The 20015-nt window shown below is 41.3% G+C and overlaps 1 protein-coding gene and 2 long non-coding RNA genes across 5 annotated transcripts; 2 read left to right on the top strand and 1 right to left on the bottom strand.

The window, feature by feature from the left end:
- The first annotated feature begins 78 nt into the window (after positions 1-78).
- Positions 79-3309, top strand: LOC115567486 (uncharacterized). Its single transcript, XR_003981202.1, has 2 exons — positions 79-1573; positions 1735-3309. It is a non-coding gene; the product is annotated as an uncharacterized LOC115567486 (long non-coding RNA).
- Positions 2994-14530, bottom strand: LOC115567472 (amine sulfotransferase-like). Of its 3 annotated transcripts, none has more exons than XM_030394116.1 (7): positions 13905-14530; positions 13607-13806; positions 13087-13304; positions 11718-11844; positions 11511-11605; positions 11193-11373; positions 2994-4446 (listed from the first exon to the last, which is right to left on the bottom strand). In XM_030394116.1, the coding sequence occupies exons 2-7, from the start codon at positions 13761-13763 to the stop codon at positions 4295-4297; spliced, it is 930 nt and encodes a 309-aa protein (XP_030249976.1). In that variant the 5' UTR covers positions 13764-13806; positions 13905-14530; the 3' UTR covers positions 2994-4294. The 3 variants fall into 3 exon arrangements, with proteins under 3 accessions (XP_030249976.1, XP_030249977.1, XP_030249975.1); XM_030394117.1 differs by having other exon boundaries at positions 14058-14530; XM_030394115.1 differs by having other exon boundaries at positions 13607-13768; positions 14058-14526.
- LOC115567485 (uncharacterized) lies at positions 5604-13010 on the top strand. The gene is made up of 3 exons (XR_003981201.1): positions 5604-5874; positions 11744-11853; positions 12093-13010. It is a non-coding gene; the product is annotated as an uncharacterized LOC115567485 (long non-coding RNA).
- Positions 14531-20015: the final 5485 nt, after the last annotated feature.

The following is a 20015-nucleotide window of genomic DNA, read 5'->3' as shown; positions in this document are numbered from 1 at the left end:
GTATATGTATAAATTATATCTGGTATAATGATATATACCTATATGGGTAATATAATATGAGAGGAGAGAGGATGAGGAGAGCCTGTTGGAGAATACTAGTAATCTGACTTAAGCCTGCCTTTTTCTTCTGCAGCTGGAAACAACGTTGAAGTGGATGAGTCACTGTTCCAGGAGATTGAGGACTTGGACTTGGATGAGGACGACCCAGACTTTGACCCTTTAGAGATGGGCAGTGATGAGGATTAAGACAACAGTAGGACAGAGTACTGCTGAGGACGGACTGGGCCAGACCTGCTCCTCTCTGGAATATGATCATCTGTTACATTGAGAAGATCAGCATCTGCATTTATTTTTTAAAGACTCCCACAGCATTTCACACTTCATAAATGCCATATAAACATATACACCCATCAGTTCTGATTTTTATGCCTGAACAATTAAATTTACCAGTTAATGTTAGACTTGGCTCTGGTGCTGTTTGATATGCATAGCGTCCCAACAACAGGCCTGGGTTTGGCCAGAAGAGGGCAGTAAAACATAAAAAATGGCTATATCACGGAAGGTGTATTGAGATTAACTTTTGAAGCTAAACTAGCATTGCACGTTGGGGTGTACTGCAGCCACAGCTCAGTTGTGTTGACTTGGACAGATCAATACTGTGTCACGAGAGAACTACACATTAGGTTCAAGTATAGAAAGTGTCGACCACACAGTATATACATTTTATGTAAATCAAATGATGATTGTCACAAAAGGCTTACTTCATGGTGCTAGTAGGTGGCGCAATGAGTATATTTCCTAATTTGCATCTATTAGTGTTCTGGACAGGACTATGATCAAACACAAGATATCTATCAATGGACTGATACATATGATGATAAACAGCCAAAAATACAAGCAAACCCTCTTAGCCTGTATCCCTGTAAGAATCAATCCTAATTAAATCTAGGAATCCTCTCTGAGACATGACCCTAATTCATGCACACTGAATTTCCAATGAATCCATGTGGTATTATCTGAGGTACAGGCAGTCTGTGGTACTGATCCTAAAAGTACACTTGAGTGAACAACTTCCTGTTTCATGGCAACTAATGCATTGCCATAGCAATGGCATCCAATGAGAAGTAACAATGCTCACCATACGCCATCATCACGGCCTTACAAGATTTCTGAGCACATTTCAGATGGATCAGATCGATCTGCGAGGAGGAGCACATACTGTTTGTGCTGTGTGGCTACAAATATTAGTGTTCTTACATACACATAACCAAGGGCGTAGGAACCGGGGGTGACGTGTTCCCTCCAGTATTGGAGATAGGCGCATTTGTTCCACCCAAAAATTATCCCGCGGAAGAGAAAAGTATTTTATTTAGAAATCTTTAACTCACTTGCTTTTATTTTGAAAGCGCAACACAGCGTCTTGTCAACGGCCGCTCCGCCCCTCATAGCTCGGACTGAGGGGAAGGTGGGAGTCTGCAGCTGGCGACAGGTCAGAAGCATAAAGATGAAAAGACAGCAGCAGCTCAGTTTAAGTGATTTCTTTCTCATGGGGAAGAAAAGAAAGAAAGGAAATGTGAGTTGGGTAATAATTTTGTCCAGGAGAATAATTATATTACACATACACATGTCTCACACCTAGAAAGGAGTTAGTCTGTCTGTGTGTTTTTCGCTTGTTCTTGACATTCTCATCAGTATTTTTCTATACTTTATTCATCTCCACTGCATTCATATTAGAGATCAGATGAAGTTCAGCTGGAAACTAACACTGGTGAGGGTGATGCAGGGAGAGCCAGCACTGCAGAGTTGCAGGTAGGTGCTATTATGAAGGGTGAGGTGATTTGTTGATCATGAGAGGAAGGTTTGAACATGATAAGAAGTGAACACGGTTTAATTTAAACAATAATATAAAAAAACATGATTTTAATATTGCGCTAGCTTTCCCATCTACTCATTTAGCAACAGTGCAGAGGCTGCAGGGATCATTCCTGGATTGCCTGTAGAGGTACGTAAACTATTTGGGCAAGTGGAAAACCTCGTCAGAGTGCTTTTGGTAGTCCCTGTTTCATCCTCTGAGGCAGAGAGAAGTTTTAGTGTCCTCCGCAGGCTCAAAACTTGGTTCTGGTCCACAGTGACTCAAAACAGACATCAACATGTTGCTGTCTGTCATGTCCATCAGGATAAACTTGAGTTACTGGACAAGAAGTCAATTTGCAAGTAATTTGTTGCTTAGGAGGAAAACATTTTTTGGTTCTTTTGCCTAGGCCAGTGTTTCTCAACCTTTTGTGTGCCATGGCACATGTTTAACACTGAAAAAAATCACATGGCACGCAAATTAGTGAATGCAGGACTGTACAGTGCTATCCAATGTTTATTTGTAACAGAAAACTACAAAGGAATTGATATTTATCAGTTCATTACATCTATTCTAATGTCTTTTTCATTTACCTTTACCTTCACAGGCCAGTTAGTGGAAATGTGGAAGGATATCACTCTTGAGAGTAAAAAAACAAGTTGGTTTATATGTTAAAATTCTTGATGCTGTTTTTACCTTTCACCTTAACCTTTGCCTGTATCTGTCAGTTCATTGAGGCATAAGATACAACTGAGAAAAGAAAATTTATTCAGAAAATTTGAATTCAAATTTTGATCAGTATTCTTCAGTGTAGTTAATTTATGACATAATTCAGTTCAAATCATTCAAAAGGATCTGTCAGGTTTCCGATATGTGTGTCCCCCCCCAATGTTAAACTCATTCCTACGCCCCTGCACATAACATACAGTATGTCAACAGAGCCAGGAACCGCTGCCATGGGCCAGGGAAACCTGTGTCCAATCAGTATCAGTCAGTGCTACCAAGTGCACTATATTAACATGAAGTGTCAGAATTCTATTTATAAAATGTATGCATTTGAATTAAACTGGAGGGTTGTCAAATGGAAGAATCAGTACATATAATTAGGAATGATGTCACAGACAAAACAAAATTAGACTTATTTCTGGAATGCATCAGTGTTTAATGTCAAGCAGTCACAACACAAAAAGTTTGCCTGAATCAAACATAGTGTCGTATAAAAAAATATATAATTTACCTCTGGAAATATCTGAGCATAGAATGAGTACGTTGGGCTCAGCGCTTCACAGACTTGTTTCAGCAGCTACCTACACAGCTTTTTTTTTTTTCAGGCCAAGCCTTCATCTTACACCTGACCTGACATGCAGCATCATCATCCTCATGTGATACTGCTACACCACAACATATTTACTGGAATGTATTCTGTGAGTATAATAAAGCTATTACTATGTTCAGTATACATGAATACGCGTGTTACTAAATGTTTCTTAAGAGTTACACATTTAAAAAAAGTTTCAGAGAGGGATAAAGTCCAGTGAGTTCAAGTCATCCGGCAAATCCCGACACTCTAATTATGAACAAGTCATTATGCACCCTTTACTAATTTGGATATTGAGGTTAAATATTTGAAACAAGGTCACACTTTGGTACATGAATGCATTTTCCAATCTGTATTTGCAGAATTACTTCGATATAAACTGCGTCAACTAATGTTTTAAAATAACTAGGCTACTTATACATGTTTTTTCCTGAAGTCACACAGATGATTGAAATTGATTAGGAGTCTGTAGATGAGGTCCAAAGTCATGTGACTTAAGTCCCCTCTTCAGCAGTTTTCCATGGAAGTTGACATAAATACAGAACTTCTTCCCCTGCACAGACTGAGACATAGTCCAGCCCTGATGTATGTGACTATCAATATAAACTCTAGTAGATTTAGCATTCATAAAATTCCATAAAAAATATCAATGTTTTTGCAAGTGGAACTGTTTTACTACAAAACACATTAAGTTTACCAAGTCTTACTTTTCACTACAGTATAAAGGTAAACAGGATAGACTTTTTAGCCCCATACCAGCTCTATGGTAAAGCTTTTGCAAGTGAAGATTGATTTAAAGGGTGTGCAATGCATTACTAAACAACAATAATGTAGCTGTGGAGAAAGCTAACACGAGACCAAACTCAAGAAGCTGTTCATTATCTACAGAGAGAAGCTAACAGTCACATCTGCAGGAGATATGTATTCAATGAGTACAAGAAAACAAGTGCTGCTACACTGAGAAAAAGTCTGCTCGCCTCTGTAACATAGCTTTGCATAGATTTTCAAAGTATAATAAAATGAATGGAAACCAAAGGAAGATGGGCGGAGGGAAGAACTACAGTGTGTCTGATAAACAGTGTGGAAGCAACAAAGCTGAAATGAATAATGATATAGAATGGTTTTCATAAGGCTGCACTGTGACTATGGCTAAACTCAGTGTCTCTGATGTCCCAGATGAAAGTCAGAGCGAAGTCCTCCATCTCTCTGTGGAAGACTTTGTCAAAGCGCTCGTTCTGGGCCACAGTGAAGTGATTCTTCCAGTCACCAATGGTGCCTGATGTTCACAGGGCATGAAAGGAGAAAGAAAAGGTTGCTGTCATCCATCCTCACTCTGCCATATCACGTCATTAGATTTTCAATGATTTATTTTCTGGTGTTATGTACTTCCTTTTAGTGCCTAACTTCAACTAATCACAACTACATCAGTTTCATTATGAGATATCCTGTCATTCCTAGAGTGTTGTTTAGTATAACTGCTTATAGTTTGGACATGATATATTTATTTTGTCACCAGCAGTCACTAGTGTTGTCACGATACCAGAATTATGACTTCGGTACTATACCTGCCTAAAATATCTTGATACTGAAATGATACCACGACGGAAAACTAAAACATCATCAAAAGTAATGGCATAAATTTTATTTGACAGAATGTGGAACTTAAAATTATCTGTACCTATATCCAAGAAGACAAGTGTCTTAAAAATTAACAGCACATTAACTACAATTTTATTCAGCATAAAAATAATGAACATAAATGACATTAACTGTAAGTCTGGCAATTCATAAAATAAGATAATACTTTATTCATCCCACAAAGGGGAAATTTGCAATTTGCATTTGATGTTGATAAAATTCAAACCCTGGATTATTAGCCTGCAAACTACATTAGTGCACTAAAGTACAACACAAATGACCCAGACCTGGTGGAGGTGTATGCTCTAATCAGACCATTTCATTTTCTAATAATGTAAATTACAATATTTGTTATAAATTATTGACAAAAATGTACATGCTATGATTATATTACTAGTACTGATTGACTTAAAATAGATAAATTATAAGTGGTGTTGTTGATCAGCATACTTGTCAACTCCAGCGCATGTTATGGTAAAGTTCATGTTACCAGTGTGAACGTTGTGTTTGCATACAGAGATGTGTGGAACCACATCGGACTGTTAAACAGTTAGCTTTACCCCTGACTGCCTCCTGCAACTCTGATGGTGAAAATTGTTCGCTTGTCATGTCACAACAAAAACCTCGCCTAACTTCCATCCGGGGGATGTTTATGTCATCTATCGCTAACCTGCAGCTCTTTGAACTCCAGGGTTTCCTCTACATGTAATTGACTGTGGCGCACCGCCACGGCAAAATAAAAGCCGCCACACCTTAAAAATTCAGGCATAAATAAATCTAGTGTTAGAGAAAGGAAATATTTTACCGTCGTCTTCCACCGCAGTATTTGACGTAGCATGTTGGACATTTAGCTTGATAATTAGCTAGAGGATTAAAATGGTCACTTAGAGCAGAGTCCTGCACAGGTCTTATTTTGCAAACCAGCCCGAACCCGCCATATATATAACCGCATCCGACCCGTTTTCCGACAGTAGCACAAATTACATTCTGCACCCGAGCCGACCCGCTATAAATTGATACCGACGTCCGAAGGAAAATTGGACGGACGCAATTTTTCAAAGTGGAGGTAAGCCAGCGTGGGGAATGGGAGTTCTGGGAGGGCGCAATCACGCATTAATGAGCTCATATGAAATATAAATGCTTATCATTTGTGTCGCTAATAATGACTGATGATAAGTGACGCCTTGAAAATGGCAATCGTAAAACCCGACCCGCCTCTCCAGGCGTCTGTGTCCGACACAGTACAATATTTTTCACCCGTGCAGGACTCTGACTTGGAAAACTCCTCTCTTAAAACAAATAATACAAATATTTCTTTACAACATGAATGTTCATTCCAAGCCCATGCGTTCATAATGGCTGTGTGAGAGCATTCCCTAAATAGCCTATGACATAAGTAAAAATATTACATTATGATGACCCAAACTGTACACACACACACACACACACACACACACACACACACACACACACACCCCGCCAGCGCCACAGTCTCAGAAAATACTGGAGGAAACACTGAACTCTTTGAACAAGTCCGCATGTCTGTCAGCTGAAAGTGGCATGAGTGCTCCTCCTGCCGATCGTCCTAGGCTTGTTGAAAAAGCAGACACACGGAGCGTTGCAGACAATAAGGGCAAACCCACGGACTCCACAAAGCCCGTCTGTAAACGATGCTTTAAATTCGTATGACCAAAAGCGCCAAAACATTTGTCTCGTTCTGCTCTGTGACTGTCCGTCACTGTGAAACCACGCCCACTCTGGCTGCAGGCAGTGAGGAAGCAGAGAGAAGCTGCACACAGACACGCTGCACTGCTGTCGCACTAAGTTCATAAAGTACCAGTGGCGTTTTCTTGCAGAGGCCAAGGGAAGCCAGGCTTCCTCACTTTTTTCAGAATATAACCGTCATTTAATAAAAATACTTTTTTTTAACAGTTTACGTAATCCTTCTGTGTTTTGTCTGTCGTCTCCTCCTCGTCTCTCTTCATTAATTATTGAGCGTTTCATAATGTGTAAAACAGCGCCCCTCTAAATGTTACGTGGTGAATGAGCGTTGAAAACATGGTACTGCACTCTGTTCTCTGTGAGGAGGCCAAGCTGAGCTGGCCTCCCTTCGTGAAAAAAAAAAAGAATGATTGACCAATCAGGTGAGGCGTTTGGCACGACACTGCTCCCCTGTGATTGGTCAGGACAGTGTTAAGGGAAGCCACAAACTCGTTGGCTTCAGGCCAATCAAATCACAGTACGTTAACGTCATTGAATGAAATGACGGAAGTTGTTGTTTTGTGTCAATACTTGGTAAGCTAGCAAAAATATTAAGCGCAAGTATGGAGGGTGGAGATTTGGAGTATTTAGTAAAAAATAATTTTACTAAACTGCCTCTACAGCAGCAACTCCGAATTAAATCTGACGGCAGGCCAACACCAAAACTAGAGCTCCGTACTGAGATGAAGAAAAGTTTTCGGACTTTTAATGAGGAGAATTACGTCCGCACCGAGTGGCTAGCTGGTAGCGCCAAGCTTGGATTAACGAGGCTCTGGATTTGGCAAAAGGTCTGAGCACAAAGAAGCACAATGAGCAGGTGAAGAAACACCGGGATATTTTAATGAGACTCATCGTTGCAGCCCTGTACCTTGCGCGCCAAGAGCAAGCGTTCAGGGGTCACAGTGAGGCCACTGGCAGCGCAAACAGGGGCAATTTTGTGGAGTTGGTGCAAACTTTTGTGGAGTTTGACACCGAGGTCTTCAAACTGCTGCAGCGTATGCTCACGATTACGGCTACCAGCGCATCAGCAGAGCGCTCATTCTCCTTTCTAAAGAGGAACAAAACTGAGGAACACATGTGGACAGGACAGGCTTATAAACTTGACCAAGATATCCATTGACTCTGTTGTTGTGGAGGACCTAAAAGCCAGTGGGAAGTTATACGACATGGTCACGATCACTTTGCCACCATGAGAGATAGGAGGATGGCCTTCCTCTACGAATAGGGTGAGGAAAACGCTTTTTTTTTTTCTGTGCGCATCATAATGATGTGATTATAGTCCGTATTGTGTCTTGCTTGCTTTGATTAAGCAACATGTGAGTCCCCTGAAGTTGTTGTTTATTGTTTTGTTTATGTGGAGAAAATGAGCACCACGGACAGCGGCTGTGACGGGCCGGGCTGTCTGAATACATGCACATGTCAGGTGTGCTGTTTACAGCCACTGGTACTGGGTTGTTGTGTTGCTGTATAATGAACATTTACATTTATTATTATGTATATAAACTGAAAAGTGAAAAGCATTTGTGTATCTCACATAGAGCGTACAAGTCGTGTTTGACGTGGACGTAAAACTTAACGGCTTCTGATTGAGTGTGTGAATGAATTCGCATCTTTCCAATATCAAATGTGTGCTGTGCATTAAGTAGCTGGTTGTGCTTTTGGGAGGGTGGTTGCATATATTAATGAGACGTTTGTGAGGACTGTGTGTGTGTGTGCGTGTATGAGTGACTGACTGACTGAGGGACAGAGAGAGAGAGCACGTCGGTGCTCAAAGTGTCGGTCAGATAACAAGCGTGTGTAAGTCCTGGTAAAATGATGCTGGGCGCTCTAATAGTTCATCCGACTACATGAAATAGCAACATATAAATTGCAACATACGATTTTTTGACCCCACCCCCGTAAAACATACACAGCTTAGAGGTTATGTCTCACTTGGCTTCCTCGGAAATTTTCATCACGCCACGCCACTGTAAAGTACCGATACTAATAAAACGTGAAAAAGTATTGTTCTTAACGGCTGGGTACCGCGATACCATTCTAGTATCGGTTTACCGTGCAACACTAGCAGTCACAAAAACCAATCAAATAATTGAACGGGCCCTCGCTCCATGCACGTCTGGCTGCGGCAGCAGTCTGGCTGCGGCAGCAGCAGAGTTCACGCTCACCTGTTACCAGTCGAAAGGTTCCTACTTAAATAGGATACGTGTCACCCAAAAGAAAACAGTGACATCTTCAGTGACTTCCTGTGTACCATCAGTGGCGCTATGGATATGACACGATATTGATGCATAGACGTATTCAGGGCGACAACTTCTACGTGTGTAAGCAATTCGGTTCAGGTGGGAAATTGTATGTTGAAGTTATAAGGACTCGACCGCACTGCCACGCCCACCAGATATGACGGAGGTGAAAGCTTTTAATAACTTTTCATCTTCAGGGTCTGAGGATGATACTGACTGAATGTGGAGACTGTGGTGTTAAATCTATAGGAGGAGTTCCTTAAAGTACGAGGTATGGAAATGGATAAAAATGGCAACGAAAATCAAGCCGACTGATATCCTGTTGGACTGAGGGTATGGGTCCAAGGACCTTTTTGTGCGTCTGGTCATGATACACATGCATACCAAATTTTGTAAATGTATGTGCATGTAGGAGGTGGGATTTACAGCAGGGGGTGCTATAGAATTCCCTGGCTGCACACACAGCCAAAGACATTGCAGTGTCTAAATTTTCGGCAGATGTGACGTATGTTCCGTGTTTGGTGAGTTTTGGAGTTCAGGCCTCGAAAATTGTGCTTATACGTGCGGAAGAAAAATAATAATCCTAGCAGATTCAATAGGTCCTCGCACTGTTGGTGCTCAGGCCCTAAAAAAGACTACTAAGATGTCTGTAGACACCCAAAAGTCCCCTAATCACTAGGGGTGGGACGATACGGGTAACTCACGATTCGATACTGTGACGATATTTGGCCCACGATAATGATATCACGATACACGATATCTGCAATAAGACATTTCATCAACGGTATATCACGATATGTGACTGAAAAAGAAAAAATACCCATAAAAAGGAAAACGTCTTATACATCGATTGCATTTATTTTATTTTATTTTCTATAAATTTAATATGCCGTGATGTGTCCAGGTTGACCCAAAGCACTTTTATGTTCCCACTTCCCAGGTACTGGATGGGTGAACATAACTCTGCACATAATTGGTTGCATACTGAAATGTGCCCAATATTTCATTTAATTTTTATGTTATTCTTATCTTCAGTATCAGAAAGCACTGTCCTGGTTTACATAAGACATGTTATTAATATTCATGCACTTTAATGTGTCCAGCTCAGGGTTCTCTCCCGTATTCCAGACGGTGGAACAGCAGCGCTGCGCCGCTATACTGCTAGCTCAGCCACTATACTCATTTTCAATGTTAGCTGCTTTGTAGTGAGTGTTAGTGGGTTAGTGGGTGACAAGCGTCCGTTCGTCCGTCGGTCCCCCCGGCTGACGGCGAGGAGCCGGGGGACCGACGGACGAACGCTCCCCCCGCTGACGGCGATAACGACCACACCAGTGTTCTCCCGTCATCTGTCTCGTAAAAGCCGAAGTGGGTCCACACTGTAGAGTGGAAACTTGCGGGTGGGTCTTTGATTTGTTTTTCGTTATTCGTATTTTCCGCCATTCTTGCATCTGTTCTTCTTCTGTTGTTAACTCGTCTTCTTCACCGGCCGCTGCTTACGCCAACTTTACCCTCATTTACGGGATTAGCGCCCCCACAAACAGGACAGGAGAGATTAAGTACTGACGGTGACAACGGGGTAAATCCATAATGTGTGTTGTAATAAAATATCGATATTTGCCGTCAGTGTATCGATTATTTATTGCGACAGAGAGTACAACAATGTATTGCAATATCGATTTTTTTTCCCACCTCTACTAATCACCCATGTGTGCCCAAACCATCTGTAACATCACAGCAGCAACTCAGTAGAGCTTGTTGGTATCTTTCAGCTTAATGTTTCTGACAGTAAAAGAGCTTTAAAAAGCAGTCAAGAGACTAGATAGTCAACACAGTGGAGTATTTAATAGCTAAAGACCAACTTACTTTGCTCAGGAGTCACAAACATGACCCCAATGAATGCTGATGTTGCTCTGTGTCTGCTGGATGAGGAGGCAGCTGTCTGCTTACAAGGTGGAACTTAAAAACTGAAATGTCAGAGTTGTGTTCACAGCTTGTTGTGCAGCCTTCAGTTGGCCACAAAATAAGATTTAAATTTCATCAGGTTAATTGCATTAAGATTCTATACATAGGTGCTTGATATATAAACCCACTAAACATGTCACTTTCATCTCCTGTCATCTCACAGTTTCAATCTTTCTGCCAAAACCTGCCTCTACAGTGTGCCCACGGACCCTCAGCTCAGGCCTCCCATACCTGTCTGTTATTGGTTCAAACATTTCCAAAGCTGTTTTGATGTTCTTGTTTCACTATGCTGTCATTCAATATATTAAACCAAAACCATTCTTTGTGTTGGTAGTTCAGTTCTTTGTTTAAATAAGTTTTTAAGCAAAGTGAGCCACAGTGTTATGTTCCTTTGTCAAACTGACTTAGTAAATACTCTCACCTTTCCTCATGAATGTTCCCTGGCGGTGGTTGAGCAGGTCACCTGACACCTGCTCATAGTTGGCCTGAGGGATCTTCTTCATGTTGTTGAAGGTGCTGTGTCTCACTACATTTGCCAGCTGCTCACCGGTCAGCTCTTTTCCCAGGAACAAGGAGATCCTCTCCACTGCTGACTGCAGGTCCTGAACAAAAGTACAGCAGCATAAATGTGCAGATGATCTCTTAAATTTTACACACTGATACCCCCGAACACAAGCATACAACACAGTACACATACATGATAGAGGCAATTACAGATTCAAATGTTTTGAGACCCTACTTGAATCATTTCCTCATAAGTGATGAACAGCATGTTCATATCATCCTTGTGTGAGTACCAAGTCTTAATGTGCTCAAACCAGCTGCTGCCAAACACTGCAACAAAACAATGCACACCATCACCACCACATATGTCCAATCATGAGCTGCAAGCAATATTCTCTTTGCAATATTCTGTGTGTGAGTGACAGGTGGGAACTGCTCTTACCTTCTCCTCTCATGAATTTTTCAAAGAAATCATCAAAATCCTTCGGCGTTTCCAACATGTTTGCAAGCTTATGGAAGTGGAAGTAGGACACGAGGACATCTTTGGGATTTCTCGCCACATAGATCACCTAAAAAAGGTAAAGTCTGTGTATCAACAACCTACCACATCATCCTGCACTCTATCCTCGCTCTGCTGACTTTATAATTGCCTTATTGAATTTTAAAGCTACAATAGCTCATCACAGTACACACAGGGTAAGTTCTGCATTATCAGTGTATCACTCTAATTGTAATGTTCATGCCAAATTCCTTCTGCGGCCTGAAATTAACCTCTGACTGTTAATGGGATGATTTGGACATGTGCCATTTCCCACAGCTACAGGGGAGGAAGTCACATGGCCAACTGCAGCAAACAACAAAGGAATGCAGGGTGAAGAGAGCAAGAAAACAACCTCAACATCAGCAAGCCCTGTGAATGGCAGTCTGTCAAACACTGTCCAGCGCTTCCACAAAGGGCAACAACTACTGGAGGGATTTCCATATTTCTGCTGTGTACCTAATGTGCCCATCTGGCCACAATTACATCATGCATGCGGTTGTGTATTGTTTAAATTTCTCAATGCTGATATATGACACAAATATTCTAGTTTTGTGAACAAAAACTAAAAACCATACTGGGTCCTATTTTATTTAAAGTTTACACACACATTCATTTAAATATATTTGTTTTAATGCTACTGATTTAAGGCAGACTTTAGTAACATAGTTTGCTATGTCCCACTGACAAGACAGTAAGTAAAGCAACTGTTGGACAGAAGGTTCAGACTGACAACAGCAGCAGAGACATGTATCTTAAACTGATGAATGACGTTCGTAAAGCAGCTGAATGGGCCCCTACCTAGTATTCATAAGCAGTACATAAACATTGTTATAACAAGCTGTTAAGTAGCTGTAAGCAGGATGCAGTGTCTGCAAAAGTCTCTGAGATCGTCCTAATCCATCTTATTTGACTCTCCACAATAAACCTTTATTGCGAAAACATCAACTTATTGTAAGGTGCACAGACTACAATTCCATTTTACATTCAGACATTTTCATGACAGTGTTTATTAGGTACTGCTGCTCCAGCGGACAGGAGGCCGGTGTGTAATGAATGTCACTACAGAATCCCACAGCTGCTATAATATAAAATATGTCCTCTAGGTGACAATTACTGCTCATCAATAAAAACATAAAGATGTCCTTATAGCTGCACATGACATGACTGTGTGTTATAAATCGATTAGTCAATGTTTGTATGCTGTGTAATTGTTTAAGAGGGGCCCTAAAGTACAGAGTCACAGATGAGGCGTGGGTGTTGGAGCGCTGACCTTGCCCTTCCTCTGGCTCAGAGCAGCAGGCATGAACTGGTACTGCAGATGGGTGACCCTCAGCCTGGGTGAGGGGGCTGTGATGAACGCCTGTCTGCTGCCTTTCACCTCAATCCAGGGGATGAAATCAGCGTTGCATTGGTTGTTGAGCTCACTGACGGCTGTCACATCTCCCTTCACCTCAAAGAGCAGCAGTATCTGCTGCATCCAGATAGTCCCTGTGAAGCAGAGCACAGGCCTCAGGTCTGTCTCCCACACTGTACAATGAGGACACGTCTCCTCTCTCTGTCCCCTTTGTCCTCATTTCTCTTTGACTATTTTTACAATACACACTGCAGCAAATCATTTGACACCCTGCTCTTTGCTCAAATCACAAAAGACTGGGACATTCATCTGGAAATGCCGTTCACACTAATCCACCCTGTTCCTTCTTCTGTGCTGAGTCCAGCACTGGACATGGCACACAGCAGCCTGCACTGACACCAGGGGCCTCCACACTCCATCTTTACTTTGCTCTCACCTGATTTTGGGTATGTCACAACAAACACATCCGTGTCTCTGATCTCCAGGTTATATATCTGGTCCACATCATTTGGATCATGTGTCCCGTGGATCAGCTTGAAGCCTCTGTGTGTCACCAGGTCATGCTGCTTAGGCTCCACATCACTGACATCCATGACAGCTGGAGGAAGATGAAACTGAGCTCACTTTGTGCTCCACCTGTTGATTCACAGTGGTTGAGACGGAGCAGCAGGCTGTTTGGTTTTCATTTAAAGCCACATAGAACTGAACCTTGATTAATGTTATCTCTTAATTACCTTTATCACCAGGAAACAATCCAGAGACAGGGTGCTCTAGTAGAAGCACCAGCTTCATGTCCAAAGGACACCATGTGAAGCTCTGTCTCTGTTTACCACAAAGAACACACACACAGCCTGTACAATGATCTCACACACACAACACACACCGACCTGCGTCCTGTCGCTCTCTGTGCGGTGCTGAAGAGAAGAAAAGACTAGCACAGTGCGCTTAAGGAGATCCGCTCGCGCCGACCATCAGGGAGTACTTGGAGTGAATCGAGTTTATCGCTATAAATACGTTTCAGAGGACCAACCTCCTCTCTCCTCACCTCCTCGCCTCCTTCCTCCTCCCTCCTCACCTCCCCCGTCCTCACCTCTTTACCTCCCCGTTCCCGAAATCTTAATGCGCTCTGCCCGCTGGAGGAGGAGGGACGGAGGGAGGACCTCAGCAGGCCAGTCAGCGAATGATCTGTCCCTCTGGTCTCACACTGATAAACCACAGGAAGCAGCTCCACCTGCCTCTGCGCTCTGCTGGCAGTACCAGCGCGTGAGCCTGTGATAAAGTGCGGACGACACAGAGTGGACCGCAGCCCGCAGAGGAGCCCCACACACAGATCTTGAGTTCAATACACGTTTCTTAAAGGAGCAGTCTGTAGTTCTGGTTAAGAAATGTTAATGAGCTGAGAAAGATGTTCATTGGCTGATATTTTTTCTATCTTAACAAGCTAAATAATCAAACTATCTTTGTTTTCATGACTCCATGAATGAACTGAATAAGCAAACTGACCTTAAAGGAAAACACAGTTTATACTGTTTTACTCGTTGGTAACTTATATGTTGCGGACCCTCAATTTGACTTGTTGTTGTTCCTTTCTTATATTTTGGTATCCATTACAATATTCGTTTAGAAAGAAAACCAAATATGTCCTGACACTGTAATGTGAATGTTTATATGTCTAGCTACTGATACTGTATATATGAGTTAACATCAAGTCCACCTTAAGTACACTTAAAGGTACATTCCAAATAAAAGAATTTATATCTAAATAGCTCCCTAATAGTATACTTTATATTACAAACATAATACATAATAAATAGTCGACAGCTAATCTTACAGTTGCAACGTACAACTTTTCCCCAGAGCTGGATTCACACCGAATCTGGCTGTGGCGGTGCAGGTCACAGGCTCTAAAAAGAGAAAGCAGCCGGATGGGGCAAAAAAATTGAAACCGACTCATTTTTAAAAAAAAAATACAGCCTAACATCACGTTACAATCCGGGGCCAATCACACACAGTGAGCTGGTGATCAGTCTGGCAGCATGAATGAGTGACGGCAATAAGGCGGGAGTGGTTGGGTTTAGAATAGAAAACTGATGTGGGCATATTTACAAAATGAAGGAAGGAATTAGCATGGAAGAGAAACCAAAGTAACTAGTGGAGTATAATGTAGTCCATCATGGGTGTTCACCCAGCTTGGCTTTGCATACCAACTTAAACACATGTAACCCAGTGTTGCAAAGATGACCAGATCGTTTCCATTTTCCTCAGAGTCACAAATAACAACACAAACAGACCAAACATGAGTGTATTGAATCATTTAGTCTGTGACTAACCCTAACCCTGGATGACCAGTTCCTCCTCCCTTCTCTCAGCTGACCATTACATTGTGCAATCAACATTTAGTTCATCATTATGTGTTGAAACAGAACACTTGAGTAGTCAACTAGTAGTTCACTTAGGGCTTACTCAATGTTACAGCCATGGCTGTTCACCTTTAGTGTAGTGTTCACAGTAGCGTTGCAGTACAAAATAAAACATACAGGTATTAAGGCACCCCTCTGATAGCTCACCTGGTAGAGTATTTGGAGAGCTGATCATTTTGATATTAGATTGGTTTGTCTGGATGAAAGCATTACAATCTTTACAAGGTACCAAAAAACATACTAAATAATCACCAGATTTGTGGTACATTGATATCAGTGTATTACACACTAAATACTACATAGGTGCATGGTAAATACTGTGTACTCCAGTTGTATCTAAGATTAAATGGTAAAATTAACTTGGAATATATTTGTGTTTTGGAAGGGGTCTGTTAGTGTTTCAGCATATATGACCGTGGAGTAGACCACCAGTCCACAGTTCAGCTGGCAGTATTTTGTAACTTTCTGTCACCAATTGGCTCAGATGGCAGAGATCATGTCATCACTGCATACTCATAAAAATCGGAAGAAGAAATTGATGAAATCATGAAATGGTAATTTTAATGTCTGTGTTTTATTTTTCAGCCTAACTTATTTTCAGTGCATAATATTTGTGCCAGTGCCAGTGCAACTTTTTCAAATCCAGATATTTCAATGCCAAAGTTTGCTGTTTCAGTTCAGGTTTGTTTTCAGTGACACAGTTATTTTCAAAGTCAGGATTTACCATCGCTGTTACGTATACTATTTATTATACTATAGTATTTTTTCCCTATGTTGTAGCACTCAATTGACAAAACACATCCTTTGGGGTACCTGCAGAGCAATTGTTTCCATGACAGAAATAAAATCTTATCACCCCAGTACTTGGCCCAGAACATCACATCAGTTTCATTACAACAAGCCTCTTGTAACAAAACACAGTGTGGTTTCTTGCTTTTGCGTAAAAGAAAATGTGCTACACGTGTTTAACACATGTTTCCACATGATGCAACATGTGGGAACTTGTAAAATATTTGATCATACATTGCGTCATATGCAGAACATATGGAAATTATGATACTACAAGTCACAACATCTGGTACCACCATGTAACCACCCACTGAACCCATTCGAATTCCCATGTAAAACCTGTGGGATTACATATGAAATGTAAAATGTTTAACCATCTAACATGGCTGCTTGCAGTGCTGGTTAAGATTTTTGTTTAATTGATTAATAGAAAACGTCAGTACTACAACCTTTTGAAATACTTATAAACATCTGTCAAAAGAGTTGAGATCTCTACACACACCAAGTAAAAGGACATTAAACCTAGTTCTAACAGGTAATCAAGAAATATATAAGAGCTCTGATATTAGCATTTTGTATTAATAATCAGATGTGTAATGATTTTTGTCATGATGACAATGAAGTTATAAAAATGAGAAGCAGTTACAGAATCAAATTAAGAGATTAATGAAGTGGGGCAAGTGTTAAGATTTCACTTTCAGTTTGAGGAGAAAAAGGAGGAACAACAGTTTAATTAGAACGTCATTGTGCTACCGCTAGTGGCTGCATGACATTACAGAGAGGAGAGGGGGTAAAGAGAGAGCAGCAGAGCCTCTGGTGAGTAGGCTGCTTTCTGAGTCGTCCTTAATGTAACCACACAGACACACACACACATTCAGGGTACAGTAAAGTAATCTGGTTGATACAAACACAATGTTGTGTTCCTGCTGTCAAACTGGCTTCACTGTTGATGTACACACCTTCAAACAACCACCACTGTGATGAAACTCTATCTGATGTGACTCATGCTCAAATGTTCACAGTTTAGGTTATGTTTTAAAGTTTGATTCACCTTAGATCCAGTCTGGGTCCCTGACATCCCTGCGCTGGAAGTGACCAAATGAAACACACTGTTACTTTGAGTAAACTTGTGCTTTCTCTGCTTTGAAAATTGTTGGAGAAAATGGGATAATGTAATAACACAACTCAATAACACAAGGAACAAAGGTTGACATGCGTTAATGCAGAATTCTTTCAAATTATACTTTTAAATCCCCATCAAAAGAAGGGTGGATATTTCCTGCAAAAATCATTGGGTAGGGACAGGGCAGTTGCTAGGAATTCTGGGCCCCCTGAAAGAATATCGGTGTGGGCCCCTCTACCCCATTCATTGCCACCTTCAATTTTCTTGTTTTTCAGTATTCTTGACGGTGCCTGGTGTAATACAGCCAATTTGTTTCCTTTTTAACAAGTCAGAGTGTTATTATGTAAATTATGTATAATTAGTTGTCTTATTCTCATTTCACTGATTTGCAACACGTTATTACACCTCTGATTGCAAATACATTTTCAATTAACCACTCAACAAATAGGTAGTGGGTCACTAATAAACCAAAACAGCCAACCAGTGTCTACATCACTCACTCACCATCAAAGACATCATTGGACTGCTGGGCTGAGCGACTGCTGTGGGGTCAAACTCAGATGAAGCAGCCACTGCTGATTCTAGTGCAGCAGAACATAAAGTTTTTTGTTCCATTATATATATTGTAAACATTACATGTTATGTTTCATGGAGAAACTGATGCAGAACTAACCTATTCTTGCACAAAATCTAAATGGGCTTCTTAGTACCATAGCTCTAGGTGGACAGCTTCACTTTCACAGGCAAAAAATATTCTTAAACCATTCAAAAGTTGGTGTAAACTGTCCACAACTCTAAATAGTCTTCTTTACTTTGTTGTTGTCAGCTATTATGGCGTCTTTTATTTTATACTGCTATGAAAACAAACAAATCTTTGAACATTTTACTTTTTTGTATTTAGGCTATTCAAATGTCCCACTAATAACACATTTTATAAGACAACATTGAACACATCATGATAACGTAACTGACCTTCGTCAGATTCTCATAATTACTGAGTAGAACTTAAATGCGTCATAATACAATTCAATGCAGCCTCTGAATGGACGCGTACTGGAGCACTGTCCGACAGTGATATGTGTGAAACACACAGTCACTGTAGTAGCCCCTAGTAACGTTCAGTTATAGCTACTCTAGGAACCGTTGCTCTACAATGAACTGGCGACTTGTCCAGAGTGTAGCGCGGCCAGATGACAGCTAACGTAGGCTCCAGCCTGCGCCCCGTCAAAGGTAATGTTACAGACATTAAATTAATGAAGTAGGCTAATTGTTTCAGCCGCCCTCGGTAGTTTTACTCTCACCATTCTTAGAAAATAAGTTGTTGATGTCCTGGGCCCCTGCTCTGCTGCTCCTACTCCTGGCCTCCTTCTCAACTCTTCTCTGGTGTCCGGACTTGTGTTTTTTGGTGGGCATCCTAACCCTGCTGGAGTTCGCTCGCGCTCACTTAATTCCGATGAGGAAGAACCATTGGAAGAACGAACCGCGGTGTGGACCAAACCATTTTTTAAGAAGGGACCAAGGGGGTTAAAAAGAATATTAAAAATAATTAAAATTAGAATATTATATGACTGTTTCTTTGTTTTAATTCATATTCATTCGTATGAATATATATTAGTTCAGTGTATGCACAACCATTTTGTCATAGAGGCTACTTGGGGCTGTGTGTGGGCCCTATAGCGGGCTGTGGGCCCTTAGAATTGTCATCACCTTTCCCCCCTATACGACGGCGCTGGGTAGGGAGGAACTTGTCAGACTCGTTACAACTGTACCATCTGGCTGACCTGTATTGAAGCTGGCTGCAGACCATGCTCTGGTTCTTTCTCCGTCATCATGTGAGAACCCATGGACATTCAGCTCTACACATATATAATCTGCTGGATTTCACATGTTTTCCCTTAGGTTTTATATGTGGTCTGATGTGTTTTTTCTGGAAAGGAACTGCTACCTTAAAAAGGAAAAAAATGTTTTAATTTAATTTTAGAATATGAACACAGGAGACCTAATGACTGGACCACCATTTTTTATTTATTGTATGTATCCAGCTGGTCCTCTAAAGTGCACTCACCGACCTGCTACTCTGGTCTGCTTGATTTGTGGCCTTACTGCAAACATTCAGCTCCTTGTACACTGCAACGCCTTTGGTCAGATGCCAGATCTCTGAAGTGCCTCATCATGGTGATGTTCAGCCAATGTACAGTGTCATCAATGCTGTCGATCTTGTCAATCTAAGTCTCTCAGATTGGCATTCCCTGTCCTGATTTTTGCGCTCTCTCGTTATGGATTTCCAGTCCTTAATTTCTTGAGTGTTGAACTCAAGAGCACTGTTTGCCACTTCTGCAATTATGGCACAGTTGATCTTCACTTGCACATGAATCTCTTGTGGCATACCTAAATGGTTGGTCACAGTGGCAAGTATGATAGATACCTCCTCTTCATCTTTTGATTTCATGAATTAGCCAGAATTTTGGTGGGGGTATTGGGTAGGGGAAAAATGAAGCCAACAATGAGGTGCC

This window comes from Sparus aurata, chromosome 17 (assembly GCF_900880675.1).
Source record: "Sparus aurata chromosome 17, fSpaAur1.1, whole genome shotgun sequence".
Lineage (NCBI taxonomy): Eukaryota > Metazoa > Chordata > Actinopteri > Spariformes > Sparidae > Sparus > Sparus aurata.
This window is presented reverse-complemented; position numbering and strand designations above follow the sequence as displayed.

What these genes read in the sequence shown, in the direction of transcription:
- LOC115567472 (XM_030394116.1), bottom strand. Translation starts at nt 13,763, where the DNA reads ATGGATGTCAGTGATGTGGAGCCTAAGCAGCATGACCTGGTGACACAC. An exon ending in TGTGACATACCCAAAATCAG is followed by an intron (nt 13,305 to 13,606) that starts GTGAGAGCAAAG and finishes TCTGCTTCACAG; the next exon opens with GGACTATCTGGATGCAGCAG. An exon ending in AAAATTCATGAGAGGAGAAG is followed by an intron (nt 11,606 to 11,717) that starts GTAAGAGCAGTT and finishes GTTTTGTTGCAG; the next exon opens with TGTTTGGCAGCAGCTGGTTT.